This window comes from Python bivittatus, unplaced genomic scaffold (assembly GCF_059951505.1).
Source record: "Python bivittatus isolate LINGU-HERP-01145 unplaced genomic scaffold, Pbiv_v1 ctg000700_np1212, whole genome shotgun sequence".
In the NCBI taxonomy this organism is placed as follows: domain Eukaryota; kingdom Metazoa; phylum Chordata; class Lepidosauria; order Squamata; family Pythonidae; genus Python; species Python bivittatus.
Window position 1 is genome coordinate 10,088,386 of NW_028277098.1, and position 15,934 is coordinate 10,104,319.

The 15,934-nt window shown below is 38.2% G+C and overlaps 1 protein-coding gene across 12 annotated transcripts in view; it reads left to right on the top strand.

Annotated features, from left to right (window-relative positions):
- Nucleotides 1-15,934, top strand: part of HMCN1 (hemicentin 1) — a 329,972-nt gene that overhangs the window by 216,473 nt on the left and 97,565 nt on the right. For all 12 annotated transcript variants that reach the window (XR_015798470.1, XM_088153961.1, XM_088153962.1 and 9 more), the window contains 9 exons: nucleotides 672-848; nucleotides 2,543-2,694; nucleotides 3,912-4,035; nucleotides 6,053-6,228; nucleotides 7,755-7,851; nucleotides 10,652-10,774; nucleotides 12,668-12,829; nucleotides 13,521-13,802; nucleotides 15,174-15,341. Coding sequence is in view for 11 of the 12 variants with exons in the window: in XM_088153961.1 (XP_088010087.1) it covers nucleotides 672-848; nucleotides 2,543-2,694; nucleotides 3,912-4,035; nucleotides 6,053-6,228; nucleotides 7,755-7,851; nucleotides 10,652-10,774; nucleotides 12,668-12,829; nucleotides 13,521-13,802; nucleotides 15,174-15,341 (1,461 nt within the window). In the remaining variant the exon portion in view is untranslated. The remainder of the gene's footprint in view (nucleotides 1-671; nucleotides 849-2,542; nucleotides 2,695-3,911; nucleotides 4,036-6,052; nucleotides 6,229-7,754; nucleotides 7,852-10,651; nucleotides 10,775-12,667; nucleotides 12,830-13,520; nucleotides 13,803-15,173; nucleotides 15,342-15,934) is intronic.

Below are 15,934 nucleotides of genomic sequence, written 5' to 3' on the forward strand. Positions count from 1 at the left end.
TTGGTTGCTTTTATTGACTGCCTTGTGAGAAGGCATTAAAAAAAAGTTAATTGATATAGCAGAGAATGGTATTGCCTGTGGTGTTTGATCTCTAATGTCTCATCGCCACATACAAGTTATTATTTAATGCTATAAAAGTCTGGTGTTCCCTCTGAAAAATGTCTTCAACTTCCCATCTTTCCTGGGAGAGAAGAGGAAAAGCAGTGTTTTCACCTGACACTTAATAATATCTTGAAACAGCCTTAAATGCTATGGTAACTGGTTATGCTGCCTGTCATATAAATGATACTGCACAGCATCCAAATGAAATAAGAAAATCTCATGAAGAGGAGAGCAAGAATAGGTGGGCCATGAAGAATGCTTTAACAGGCCATATTGTAGGCAATTAATCTCTACCTTGAAATTGTTTGCAACTTGAACATGAAAAAGAATTCATCTTTAATTTTGTCTTCCTCACCATGCCCATGTTTTGTTGTGGAATAAAGAGGAAATACCTTTTAATCCCTCACTTTTCCTAATATTCCTTCTGCTGTAAACTACAACATTTCTGTACCATATCTGGGCATCTGTAAACAAAATAAGTGGTATCTGAATAAAAAGTAACACGAATTTTTCCTTTCAATCATCTCTTACCTAGCTTAGGACCAAATATCTCTTATTTTACTTTGCAGTTATCACATGGTACAAAGATAATCTTCCTCTCACCAATGTGGCTGGCATCACTTTCTTGAACAGAGGGCAAGTTGCCCAAATAGATGCAGCCCAGATCTCTGACACTGGGATTTATAAATGTGTGGTGGCAAATGCAGCAGGAGTGGCTGAATTATTCTACAGTCTTCAGGTCCATGGTAAATACTGCTTCTCATAACAAAGGCAGTTTGGGTAGAAAAGGCTTATCTGCCTTTCATCTGCACATTTCAAGTTTATTGCAGGCATTTAGATACTTGTTAAAATCATTTTTCCATGCAGATTTGAGGAAAGGAAAGAGGTGGGCTTGCAGTATTTGCATAACTCAAAAATGGGAAGGCATTTAATTCTGAAGAGTTTGCTCAATGGGACTGCCATGCAGTTAGGTCTGGAAGGCAGATCTCACTGTCTCTATTTCAGCAAACTGATGCAAATATTTAATTGCTGCAATTGTGGAAATCACATAGCCTACAATAATTCCAGACCCACTCACAGGGCCAGATTTCAAGAAAATGATGGAGATGTAAACCACAGCTTTTTTTGATTTCCACCGTTTTCTTAAAACCTGGCCCTATGACTGACTATGGCTTGTCAATAGAGACTTGAGCAAACCAAACCTTTTGTTCATGTACAACAAGAGGACTTTAAAATTTATGTTGTTCTTCTTGGTTTTGTTGCCAAAGCTCTGTATAAGATTGGGATGGAGACAATCATTTTATAAATTGGCTTCTCTTGGTTACATTATTCAACTTTTTTGTTCTTACTATCCAAACTCCTTCCTTTCCTTTCATGTTTATTGCTTTATAGTACAAAAATATTTATCAATGCTAGCACTAGAATGACATTGATGTGGAAAGTCATTACCTCCCTACAAGAAACAAATACCTGTCCAGGAGTTGGGGACAGTTAATACACCTTAACTCTTTGGATGGGTTCCTGTGTCTCTTTGAAGACAAACCTTGTAAGTCCACTGCTAATATTTGGCATGCTGGCTTGGAAGATCCGCACTCTTACACTGGATTGAACAGACATTCTGTGCAGTTACTTTTAAAAGAATAATAACCAATAAAAACCTGGAGTAGTTCATTTCCCTGAGAACAGTCAGCCTTGCGAGGTAGTCCAGACAAGAAGCACACCCAGAAGTACTAGCTCTACTTGATTGTAAGGTTACGTTAACAGAATCTTGTAATTCTGAAAGTACATCTCTCCCCCATCACCTTTACATCCTAAGAAACTAAGGAGGGTCCTTGTGGAGATGTTTGCTCTGCCCATATTCCCACTGTGGGCTAAGCTGCCTTTTATCTGACCCATTGCCCTGGATGTGGCTCTTTCCCCTGTCTCCAAAAGTCATTCCCACATACTGTTACAGTGCCCCAAGGCAGGACCCAAAACAATTAATTACTCACACATTAATTGGTGGGAAATGTTAAGTCTGTTATGTACTGTTTTTCAACCAGAAAAAGAAAAGGTATGTGGGATGGAGGGAGCAGAGAAGTAAAGTACAATCCCCTGGAAGGATGCTGTGTTGTACTGTAGTATCTTTTCACAGTGGCAATGTGGCCCTAGAGAGCTTTAGGAATACTCCTGTCATTTCTGTAGCAAATTGAATTCATTTTACAATGGGAAAAATAGAAAGGTGGGGAGAAGACACCTCTCTATGCCTCCACTCTCTAAAATTTAAAGAACTAACAGGTCCACTCTGGAACTTGTCAAAAGATCTTGGCTTTCACAGAATGGGGCTGCAAAGATCCAAGGGTACATCTACCTTTGCAGGCATTTTCATTTGCAAAACTATGGATCAGAACTATACGTCTCCTCAAACAGTTTTTTCTCTCTCTTTTTTCTTTTTTTCTAGTTCAGCCCTCCATTTCAGGGAATAATGAAATGGTAACTGTTGTCGTTAATAATCCAGTGAGGTTGGAATGTGAAGCTCGTGGAATCCCTGCTCCCATTCTGACCTGGCTGAAGGATGGCAGTCCTGTTTCTAGTGTTTCAGATGGACTGCAGGTAATTTCCTAACTCCATTAAAGCAGCTTTGTTTGATGGGATCTATGAATTGGACTCTTTGGTACTCAGGATGCTTTTTTCACTCCTTCCTTGGAAGTATCTACCGGAGCTTTCATGTGGTGCATTAAAGTTAATGTTGCCTGGAAGATAATAGGGAGAGAATCAGAATTTAATCCATTTTAGCATTTGATTAAAGTACAATAAAGTTTACTGATTATAAAGGACTTAAAACATTTCAGATTTACAACTGGTATAGAAAGGTATTTAAATAATAATTAAATAACATAGTCTTTCTGTTTGTGGAAGCATACTTGGAGAAATGTTAATTATGTTGCTGATGCTCATAATTCCCTCCCCTGGAACAAAGTTTTGGCAGCCTCCAATCTGAGCAAATAATATGTCCTGGAATTCTCTGGCTTTGACTGCAATATATGCTGGTGAATAATTTATTCCTTCTTTAAACTACCTTCCACTTCCCCCCTACATTCTTCCTTCCCACTTCCCTTGCCAAGTGCTGTGGAAGCCAGAGGGATCCATCTCCCTCCCTGATGGCCAGCTCATTGCCATAGTAACCTTCACTGCCCCAACTTTCAGGGATGTTGAGTAGAATGAACCGATTCATGCTATACAGCAAGGGGGAAAGGATGATGGCGCCTAGGAGTGGTTGGGAAAAGGATCCTGACCTTCATCAGACAACAACTGGGATTGCAATTGCAAATGAACATGCTATTATGATGAAAGGTATTTACCCACAATTTAGAGAAAGAGTTTCTCTATGTTTAAAATAACCCTATGGTAATCATCAGGCATAGAACCTGTCTGTTTAATTTTGGATAATAAATTATATTCATTAATTAATACTTCAAATTCACCTATAGGAAAAAATTAAAGCAATCCTATCTGTGTTAATCCATGAATAAAAATCCAAAATCCATAGTTGAATAATACTTTGATTAGGACCCATAAAAAAGCGAGCATTAGAATTATTGCTAGAATTAAAATTAGAATTTTCTAGAATTATTCACTAGGCAATACATTACAAAAAGAAGGGAATAGAACAGAAACAAGAAAAAGATAAGCAGTGAAAGTAATGTTAGAAATTTCTGGGATGATTGCAAAAACATCTCACACCAGAAAAGTTGCTATGTGAACAATGAAACTTAATACTCTGTTACACCCAATGTGCCATCTTTTTAATAATTCCACCCTTGTTTTAGATTCTTTCTGGAGGTCGCATCCTGGCACTGACAAGTGCTCAGATCAGTGATACAGGAAGGTACACATGTGTTGCAGTAAACGCAGCAGGAGAAGAACAAAGGGATATTGATCTCAGAGTTTATGGTAAGAATAGAAATAATGTTTATGCCAAGAACTGCACAAGCATTCTTGATGGATACCTTGAGGGTTTACAGCAGCCTTCCCCACCATGCTGTCTTGGAATTTTCCAGAATTGTTGCCTAACACATCTTGATGATCCAAGTTGTGAGGCTTGGTTAGAGATTTCTAATATGATCCATGGCATTTTTAATAATCCATAGATTACAGAATGATCTTCCCAGGGTAGTATCTGGAAGTGATATCCTATGTTTATTTTGATATGGATAATAGGATGTGTTTCATAGGTTACATAGGAAACTGACATAACTTGTCACAGAAAGTCATATTCAAATGAATATTGTGCTTCCTTTGGGACAGCTAGATGTTAATTTAGATGTTAAATCATTACTCTTTGATTACTGAAGAATTGCACTTAAAAATAAGAGCAGAAAATGTTTAGATGTTTGCTTGAATGGTGATGATTCCCGTATTGTCTTGAGACATTTTAGCAGAGCTGTTTCAGACCTACTTTTATAGTACATGCCTATGAAACTCCAACTACAATGCATGAAGAGTAAAGATTTGCAGACATGGATATAGGTAGTTTAATCAAAGAACCACAACTGGCTGTAGCATTCTGTTAATGCACAGATGGTTGTAAGTAGTGGCATGCAAAACAGTTGAAATTTGAAACTCCCTGTTTTGAATTTGAGATGGTGTTCCAACTTTGCTGGAAGTATTCTAATGCTACTCCAACCATTCTGGAACTGTTCCAACTTCCAAACAGCCAGGGACATTTCAAGTTCAGAATACTTCCAGAATGATTGGAACAATGTTAGAATGCTGTCAGTAAGTTTAGAACAAGCCATTGCAACTTAAAACAACACTTTTGAGCTCAAAATGGGGCCCTTTGAACTCTAAACATTTTGCATTTGAAATATTTTATACTCTTATAATTGTAAACACATTCTAAGATGTCTAGAATGTCCCTTTCATAATGCTAATCTGTTTATATGCTTAAATCCAGTATCCTTTGAGTGCATTTTGTTTCATTTGATAATTACAATGCAATTGGGCAAAACAATTTGCTAATAAACATTTCTTTAAGAATATTGACTAATATTTTGTTCCTGAATTGTGGTTAAAAAGAAAATCATGGCTGCTGCTGCTTCCACAAAGGGATTAAGAGAGGTGACATTTATTTTTTCTTATCCATGGAGTCTAGACTTTTCTTTAAATCATTTCTATGTTGTACAATCAGTTTTTCTGTTTAAAGCTTTCAGGACTAAGGAAAATAAGGCAACACTGAGGAATTTTAACAGAAATGCTATTGAGATACATCACACTGAGAAACAGAGCCATTATAATATGCTTTTTCCTAAATTATAAAATATTTGTCTTTAAGACATGGTGCATATGGAGTGGTCCAGTGTTCCCTGTTCATTATTCTATATTTTCTTTAACTCTGGCAGATTCTTTTTCTCTCATTTGGTAATTTTTAGTGGCATTGTTTAGGGCTGACATTATCAGGTTACTGCACAATTGAAAAGGCAAAGGATCTCATGTATTTAAAAAAATCAAGAGCAACAATGGTAACTGAAATTTTAAAACTCTGTTATGATGAAATTAATATATTAAGTAATATATGATTAATAATTTAGTACAAGTGGATTGATACGGAAGCAGCTTCTGTATGGCTTGAATTTATACTATTTTGGAAATATCTAAAGGAAGAACTCATATTGGCATGATGAATTATGCTCCTCTTTACAAGGGAAACCCCTTTCTGTGGGGGTGGTGATTCTGCCATGGGTGGAAATTATTGAGATCATTTAATTCTTTTACACTTGATTCTGGACCATCTTGGAATCCATTCATGTTGGGTAGTTTCCTATACTGCCCTGGTAATGCTGCTAATATTTTTAGGAAAGATTAACTGCTGTAGATTGAGGCATTTAATGCTGGTGTCAAACAAGTGGGAGGCTTTATTTATCTTAGTAAAAAGAGATGAAACTGATTATTAAAGTGTTTGTTCATTCAGTTCCACCTAATATTATGGGAGAGGAACAGAACGTCTCTGTGGCCATGGGGGAACATTTGGAACTCCGCTGCCAAAGTAATGCTATCCCTCCACCCACGCTTCAGTGGCTGAAGGATGGTCAGCTGCTGCAGAAGAAGGTGGGCGTCACCATTACGGAAGGTGGGAGTGTATTGAAGGTAAATATTAAAATACCTCAGATTTCCTTTGTAACTCCTGTTCATGTTTAGGATTCTTGACACTAATAGCTTAAGGGGTTATCCCTTCCATTTCTGAATGTTGTTGAAGCAACTCATTTCTTCAGATGGAGGAAGGAAAAGCTGTGTTGCTTTTGATGGGTCCTCCCAACAGCATCTGAGTTACTTCTCCAAAAGCATATCCAGCATTGGTGGATGGGATCCTGCTTGAACACTGCTGGGCAGTTAGGGTTTGTACCGTGAGCAATCCGCACCAATGATTAGGATTAAAAAGAATTCTGGCATGGATCTTGCTGGGAACAAATTTGGATGAGGGACAAATGTTAGCAGGAACAAAATCTGGCTAGTGTTTGTTCTTCCCCAGGAAAAAAAGAAGACATCTGGGAGTGGAGAAGATCATTTTGCACTTGTTTTCTAAAAGATATAAGAGGACTGGTGTAATTTTCCCAGTTTTAACTGCTGTGCCCTTACAGGAAGGCTGCAACTGGGAGTACAGTTTTGGCCCAAGTGAATAGAAATCTAATGGGCCAGAATATTCATTGTTAGGCTATAAGCAGGCAGACCAAGAAGCAACGTACTGCAAGAGACCTACCTCTGTGGCTGCTTAGTAAAATAGGTTACTCAAACTAAAGGATATATAAAGCCATTGTAACTTAGGAGGGAAAAGTATCAACCTACTTTATTCAGGTTGGAGCTGCTGCCTGGAAGGCTATATAATAATTCTGATATTATCTTTCCTATAGTCATGGTAACATGGCCTACCGAACACTAAAATTTTCCCCGTATGCTATGGAGGTAGAAAAAGAATTATTTGCCTAGCATGTTTGTGCCAAAGGGGAGATTCCTGCTACAGACTTCACAAATCATAGATTAATCTCTTAACAATGACATTTCACCAGTTCCCACTTTCCTTCCTTTATTTCCTTCCTGAGATTTATCACCTCAATCCACTTAGACAAAATCTGTTGGCAAATGTAGTCAGAAAAAAGTTTGCTTAGATGTTGAGCCATCACCAGTCCTGCTAAAGCAGTAATGGACAACTTACAGCCCCTGAGTCCCCTTCTCTGGTTTTTGGAGCCCCTCTGTCCAGGATTGTTGAACACTGTTTCTTATTTATTTTAAGGTGAGAAACACATGAGAATTATAGTGTAAGCCACCAAACAGGCATATCAAAGTTAAAAAAGGCTCCCCAACTCTCCTTAAAAGAATCATCCCACTCACACATGTGTTGTGACCGTGCCCACTTCTAACCATCAGCTCTTCCACATATTAAATACAGCCCCAATACCAAAACAGGTTCCCATCCCTGTGCTAAGGCAATGGGTATTAAAGAAAATATTTTATAGCTTGTAAGGTAGAAAATGATGCTTTAAATAAATCTTTCCCACTCAGATAATTACTTCATTTATAGAAATCAAAACTATGTATTGGATGAATGAATAATAATGCACAGTGATGAGTACCAAAATTATTGTCAAAAATACATTTGTTGATTTGTTTCTTGCTAGATTGAACAAGCACAAGTGCAAGACACTGGACGCTATACTTGTGAAGCGACAAACATTGCTGGGAAAATGGAAAAAAACTACAATGTCAATGTATGGGGTAAGGTTTGCAGCCATCAAAAATAAGACTGAAGCATCAATGATAAGGGTACTACTAAAAAATGTGGGTGGATGTTAGAGAAGGGATGGTCCTAAAAGTGTTGCATTTCAAAGTGATATGCTTTTCCAACTGATTCCTTGATAGCTTCAAAACCCCGATGTTCTCTGGTCAAGCTCATCTCTAAGATACGGAGCTAGAAGTATGAAGAATTTCTGATGAAGTTGGCACTAGACTGGGTCTGGGTAAATCTGTTAGAAAACTAGCACTAAATGTTAGGCAGCTCTTCCAGATACGAACAGAAACTTCAACTGGCTGAAGAGTGAAGTGATTCATCTTTTGAAATGATGTTGACCTCTAGTAGTTAACATCTACTTTCACCTTTTGTGTAGCACTGAGTTTTCAAATGATAAAGGTTTGGGTTCATCCTCATGTTCCCTTAACCACAGCAGGAAGATGCCCTGATAACCATTTTTCTAGGGCTTGTCCTTAGACTGCTGCCTTTGCCTCATCCAGAGCTCACTGTGGAGGGAACTTAAATACAGGTTTTAAAGTAGTATTTTCCATCTTCTTCTGACAAAAGGCTTGCCATGTATAGAATCTTCAATGTTTTGTTGCTGATGGGGATGATGATGTAGTCAGGAGCTGAGATCTGCCTGTTGGCTACTTTAGATGCTTTAGGTATGTCCTCTCCCCTCTGGTCTTTGGGCACAGTTTCCCAGGACCATTCTGTTCATGGCAGTAGAAGACTCCAGTTCTTCATCTGTAGCCAACAGTTTGCCTATCCCATAGAACTATCCATGGGTTCAAAGAACTGACAATAAAAAAGCCATCTCTCCTGCTTCTTTTGTCACTCTTCCCAGATTTGGCAGCCTCAATATCAACAGCCAGAACTTGGAGGGGTGGCAAGAGATGCCAGTGGAGAGCCAGACTCTTCCACTGCCAAGAGCAGAATGGCCTTGGTAAATTGTGCCCTGTGGGAGATCTCACTTTTCATAGGGCAGGTGCAAAGCACTTTTGGCGGCTACTTTGAAACGTAGGTTTACTGCTTTTCTGGAAGAGTGCTATTGTATTTAAAAAGTAGCTAATCAGTTACAGTCTAGCCATCTATCAAACCTCACTTTGTTGTTTCTCTTGCTGGCTGGTAGCACCAAGGGAATCTACCAAGTACTTTGTCTAAGTTGTCCTATAAGAATACAACTTGGCAATGAGGGCAGCACAAGTTATACCATTATACCTTATAGACTTGGGTAAAGCACATTAATGCAGTTTGGTGGAAGAGCTGTTTGCCAGTGTATCAGACCAGCCTAGTAAAAGTTCCCCCATGGCAGTTTTCCTTTTGATATTTGTATGCATCTAGGGCAGTGTTGTCCAAACTTGGCCACTTTAAGATGAGTGGACTTCACCTCCCAGAATTCCCCAGCCAGCCATGGTGGCTGGGAAATTCTGGGAGTTGAAGTCCACTCATCTTAAAGTGGCCAAGTTTGGACAACACTGATCTACGGCGGGGGGTGATTTACCATTAGGCATTTCCTGAATGAAACATAGAATCTGAGAGGACCCCCAAGAGCAAAATACATGCTGGGCCCAGTTGAGGGGGACTCTGCTCTATGAATATCTTTCCTAGACATGCAGCTGAAGGAGAATGTTGAGGGTCAACTTAAAAGCCCCTAACCCACATACATCCTCCCAGGGAAGACAAAACACTGGCTCAGCTATATGGTGTCAAATTAGGCAACTACCCCCTTTCCAAAAACACATTCCCAGAGGAATTAAAACTGTCAATGTAGACATAAAAACATTTAGAAGGCTGAGGAAATGCTGATAAGCTGGGAATAGATTCTAGGAGGTGATCTCTCATGAAATATTGCCTCTTTGTTGTTTCAAAGCCCATTTTCTTTGTAGTCTTATCCCATTACCTCATAGTTACACCCTAATGGCCTCACTGACCTCACTAAGCACATGATGTCTTATATCCAATCAAAAACCTGGCTGCTACATCTAATCACATGTATAATTTAATTTGTATAAGTCTATAAAGAAAGACCATAACTCCATCCCTCTTGAGACCTGCCTTTGCCTCCAGCACTGTCAATAAACCAACTTGGGCTCCTATGTAATATCCCCTATGTCTGGTTGAAATGACCCCATTTTAGAAAATGTTTCCTACTACACTGCATTAGAATGCCCTTCTATAATGTTACACCTTGACCCTTTTGGAATATTAAACTTCTTAAAAGCCTTTCGGGGCTGCTGTTGATTTGCCTGTGAAAATCATCTGTGGGTGAACTGTTCAGAAATATATTTTTTGTTTGGCTGTGGAATCAGAAGCAATGTTGGACAGCTTTTGGGGTCTAAATTTAAGAAAGCTGTCTATCTGATTTAGTATCAGTCTGCTCCTCAGAGTACCTAGCATTCCAAAAGCTGGAAATATTCAGCAATAGTAAAGGCTTTGTTCTTGGAAACTCTAGTGAGCTTACTAATTCAATGAAAAAAAAAATGAAATAACAGTTGGAAATAATATCACGCAGTATAACATCTAACTGCTGCCAGTGCTAAAGCTCAGGGATCTCTGTGGTGTTTAGAACTCCTAATTTGATGCCATCGAAATATTTTAAATAAACTAAGAAAAGTATTTGCACTTGTTGTTTAACCCATGAGGAGAATGTTAATGCTTGAAACAAAGATTTGTGTTGAGAATTTTACTTACATTTTTTTCTTTCTATGCTGGTGTTAATACATTTAATTTCTTTATTATCTGTATTAGCTAGAAGTGATTGTTTCTGATATTTGTCTTCTCTAGTGCCACCAAGTATTTACAGTTCAGATATGGTAACTCAGCTGACTGTAATTGAAGGGAACCTCATCAGTATGATGTGTGAGTCCAGTGGAATCCCACCGCCCACTCTTGGGTGGAGAAAAAATGGTAAGCAATTGTAGTTTGTGAGAACTAATCACGAAGATAATTAGTCCTTTTAGTTCTGTTGAGCCTGCTTATCTTACTGGTTTACAGGACAGAAACTAAAATAACCTTTCTGCTAGATTTCTAGAAATCAATATTGTTGGGGTTTCTGCAGTAGCTAGTACAAATTTCAACATTTGATTCTAAAAATGTCTGTTTCAGCAGAAAGGGTTTCAGATACCCTGGATTCTTTTTGATTTAAGATGACTAAGGCAGTGGCTTGAAATACCTAGATCAGTGTTGTCCAAACGTGGCCACTTTAAGATGAGTGGACTTCAACTCCCAGAATTCCCCAGCCAGCATGGCTGGCTGGGTAATTCTGGGAGTTGAAGTCCACTCATCTTAAAGTGGCCACGTTTGCACAACACTGACCTAGATGAAGAAGCTATTGGTGTGATATAGATCTTTAACCATAATTACACAAAGCTGCTTTGTGTTTCCATCTTTTTCCTTCCTTCTTATGTCTTATTTGAGTCAGCCAGAATGCAAGTCAGCATTTCCTTACCTGTATGGATTTCCAACTTGCATTGTGGCTAGTTATTCTGGGATTAACAGTCCCAACACATCTGGAAAATTCCAAAGTTACAGAAGTTAGGGGTTACATACTCTCTTGTAAGAGTATTAAAGATGCTTTATGCACATGAGTGCAAATTAATGATTTTTCTGAATCATTAAAGCAGCTGCATCTTTTACAAGGGCTGCACGGCTGCTTTCTTCCCATGCATATGCACCCACAGATGTTTCACTTTGCTGGCAGTCTCAGCAGAAGTGCTGTCTGTGCATATACATGCACCTGGAGACCATCCATGCACCTGGAGCTTCCAAAGCAACCAGGGGACCCTTGCAAAAAGAATGCCATAATTCAGGCAGAATTCACAGAACGTATCAACTTGAATTTGTGCCAATCCCTCATTGTCCAAAGTGTAATGGGAGTAACACTTGTTGCTTGTGGGACTTACTTGCACTTTAGTTGACCGAGCCTGGCAGGAAGTATGTCTGGAAACGCTGTGGTGTGAATGAGTCTCTTGCATTTGCCTGCAGCCAAATTGTTCTTCCCTTTGCCCGAGTAGTATAATATGCAACAAAGCTGTGATTAATCCTATGGTGCATATGCACAGCACACCTGTTTATAGTTTAAGCTTAGCCATGGGTAAGGCAATCAAAGAAACCACTATTTGCTGAGCCCCATCCTCCTTGGCATTCCAGAAGGTCTTGGCACGCTACCACTTTCCCCTTTCTGTAAATAAACACATACACATAGGCACAAAACCCTTAATAAAGACACACAATAGCCCAAAAGAAGTTGAAGCATTTGTATGGAAGAAAGGAGGTTAAAGCCATAACTGAAATAAATAAATAATATTACTATAAGCAACCATTTGAGATTGTGGTATAGACACAGCATCTTAACTACAGTGTTGGACTGGTTCAGATGAGATGCTAAACTTAATCTAGTTTTAACATGGCTTAGTGTGTCATATCTAACTAGGAAACTATGGTTTGTTTTAGTTTAAATTGCTTTGAGATGTTTTAATGGGAAGTGATATATAAATGTAAAAATAATGAAGGCATAGCTGATTTTCATAACTAGGATTAACAATCGTGATCATTAATCATACTTCCCAGTTCAGACATAAAAGGAAGCTGTGATTAAGTGCAATTTGCCTTATTTTTTATACTGTACAAAGAGAGGAACAAACTAACAGTATGTGCAGGAAGTTGAAGTTCATTCATGCCTTGGGCTATTAAGCTAAGATTTGATTATCCAAATATGGCTGGTTTCAAAGACTCTGAAAAATATGTACACATATTTTATACTTCGATTTTTTTTTTTATCTGAGAGTATTTCTCTTGTAGGTTCTCCACTACTAGCTGACCCTACAGGGAGAGTCAGGATCCTATCAGGAGGAAGACAGCTGCAAATTTCTATTGCTGAAAAATCAGATGCAGCCTCCTATACGTGCATAGCTTCAAATGTAGCTGGAATAACAAAGAAAGAATATAAATTGCTAGTGTACAGTAAGTCACTTGCAATGTTTCTCAATTCAGTAGTAAGTAAGACCTTCACAAATAAACTTTGGAACAAACTAAGCATGTCACAGGAAATCAGTGACCGGATCTCTTATTTTCTTTTTCTTTTTGCTAATAGCAGCTGGAGGGATTTTCCTGATACTCTGACACTCCTGACCCCAATATTAGTTATGAGATGGAGAATATGCAGGCACAGTACAAGAAAACACACATTTTTGGTGTTGCTTTTAACAGAAATTTAGAAGCTAGATTTGCACTTGGTCATTTTCATGCCCCCAGTACAGATGTCCCGCTAGGTAGCAGCATCTTGCTGACCTGCTGGCCTCCTAAAGCTAAGCAGGGTGGGAACTGATTAGTGCTCAGAAGAATGGCCACCAGTAACTCTCAGGGGAGTAGGCTAGACTGGTAATTAGAAGGAGAAGGAGACCAGAAGATGATAGTGGCAGATTTTGTATCATTGCTAAGAAAGTAAGGAACTACAGATGTACCCATGTAGTCACCAGGAGATGAGTTTGATTGAAATTAAATCTCACTGTTAAAATATAACCCCTCCCCCTCCCAAAGAGCTGGATTTTTCAAAAGGAAATGCAGCTGGGAGTTCTAATCACTTATTACTATGTCACATGGAGTTTGGGGCTGAAAAGCTGAACCTGAAATGTTGTCTTGTTTCTCTGAACAGTTCGTCCAACTATACTGGACAATGGGAATGCACAATCAGACGTCACTGTAACTCAAGGGAATGACATTTCACTTGAATGCCAAGCGGATGGTATTCCTCAACCAGCTGTCACCTGGATGAAAGATGGTCAGCCATTAGCCAATGGGAGAAGAGCTGAAATACTAAATGAGGGGCGTGGTCTTCGACTTAAAAGTGCACAGGTGTCGGACACTGGTCGCTATGTATGTGTTGCTGTGAATGTGGCAGGAGTGACCAACAGGAAATATGACTTAAATGTTCATGGTGAGCAAAGGAAATGTATGTAATAGAGAAGATACACAAAGGTGCATGCCCGGACTGAGGGCAATGGACTATTCTGCCACCTGTGGAACAGCTCTGTTACTTGATGTAGTACTAAGTACTAAGTAGGAGAAAAGCAGCACTCATGAATTAATATATAGTAATATATATGCTTTGGGGGAAGCAGAGGGAAAAAGTACAACATCCTAGAGTCACTTTGTGTGAGACGGGTGGCTATATAAATGTGATATATAAATAATAAACAAACAAGCAAACAAATAAAACATTGTAAGTAATATATAATAACTAAAGCAAAATGTAAGACAAAGTACTTTTACTATTTTCCCAACAGAATTTTACTTTTTCCTTTCGTTGGATATCTCCTTTTGTCACACCATTTTCTTGATACATTTCAAGAGAAAGGTCTTAATCTAATTCAGAAAGCCTCTGATCTTATCCAAAACGTAGCAAAGATACAAGGTTTTGCAAAAGTGTGAACGTAAACTTTCATATAGTGCTTTCAGCTCCTGAGAAAAAGTGGTTGGATCATTTTGTTGCTTAAAAACAAAAACAAAAGCACTGAATCAACCTAAGAAGTAATTCAGTAACATTTGGAAGAGTTTATGCTAATACTGTGTTACCTATGCCAGCCATTCCAAGGTAGTTCAGAACAAACGAAGCAAACAAATGTCCATATTACAATTTATTTTGCTTCTTGCTTTATGAGAATGATTGAAAGAGCTGATAAAATTAATATTACGTTTTTACTGAGACAAGGGCTACAATTCTGCACGTAGGTCTTAATTCTCATCAGAGTAAACAACTGTGTGTGGAATCACAATAAACACATTAATCAAATAATTTTACTTCTTGTGGCACCAGAGATAGAAAGTGTATTTATTTTCAAGTGACAAATCAAATAAACAACAGTTAGGATTTACCCCCCTTCTGTTAGGGTTCTAACTAGTAACTTCTTCAGCTTGACTTAGGGATGTAAAATCTAATCCTAGTTAGAGGGAAGTGGTTATCTGTACTCTTTCAACAGCAAAAATACACTTGATGTTTACATGCCTATTTTTTGTAGCACTGAAGAATAACCTTCTCATTTAGGAGAACTATAGAAACCTATAAAGCAAGAGTTTAGAGGGAGTTTAGTTCACTGAATTCTAACTCCTATCTGCCGGAGTCCCCATCACCACTGAAAAAGAAATTAGAACTATTTTTTCAGTGGTGAAGAGGAAGGGAGAATGTTTTAATAGAAGAAAGAACCTCAATATTATATATATTTGTTTCTAAATTCTTTTATATGAATGTAGCTATCCTTCCTTCATTACTGAATTATGTCTAATCTGTTTTGCTACTCTTTTTTGGTAGTCCCCCCAAGAATTGTGGGTAATCTGGTTCAGCCAGAAAATGTAAGTGTTGTGGAGAAAAGCCCCGTCACACTGATTTGTGAATCTTCAGGAATTCCCCATCCATCAGTAACATGGTTGAAGTATGGACAGCTGGTCTCTTTAAGTAACTCTGCAAGAATCCTATCTGGTAAGAGAGAGCCTATTAAAGTGAAAAGAAGTTATTTTTAAGATTAAACAGAGGACATATTCTATAGTATGCCTAAGATAAAATGAGCACATGGAAAGGCTCTGTCAGACCTAACATGGTTTATCCAACAACCTCAAGATGAAATATTTAGGAACTCATATGTGCAAGTCAAGCTCGCATCATTATAAACATATCCAAACCTAATGCAAGATGGCTTTATTATGTATGAGTTTTTTCACACTCTCCTGTGGTCTTATTTATTTGTATGTCTCTCGTATTTCTTAACAGTTATTTAAGATGTGTTTTTATTGTTTGTTTTATTTTATGCAACGGTCACATTCGTGAGATGGGTGGCTATATAAATTTGATAGATAGATAGATAGATAGATAGATAGATAGATAGATAGATAGATAGATAGATAGATGCCAGTTTATATAATGTACATAGCAAGGCTTTTTCTGGACTCTACAATTTCTGTTTCAGATACAGTTAGTTAAAGCAGGTAATTACTCTGCATGCATACTATTACTCTCTTAAGTAATAAGAGTAGTAGAGTACTCTCTTAAGTAATATTATGCATTTTACATTCCTG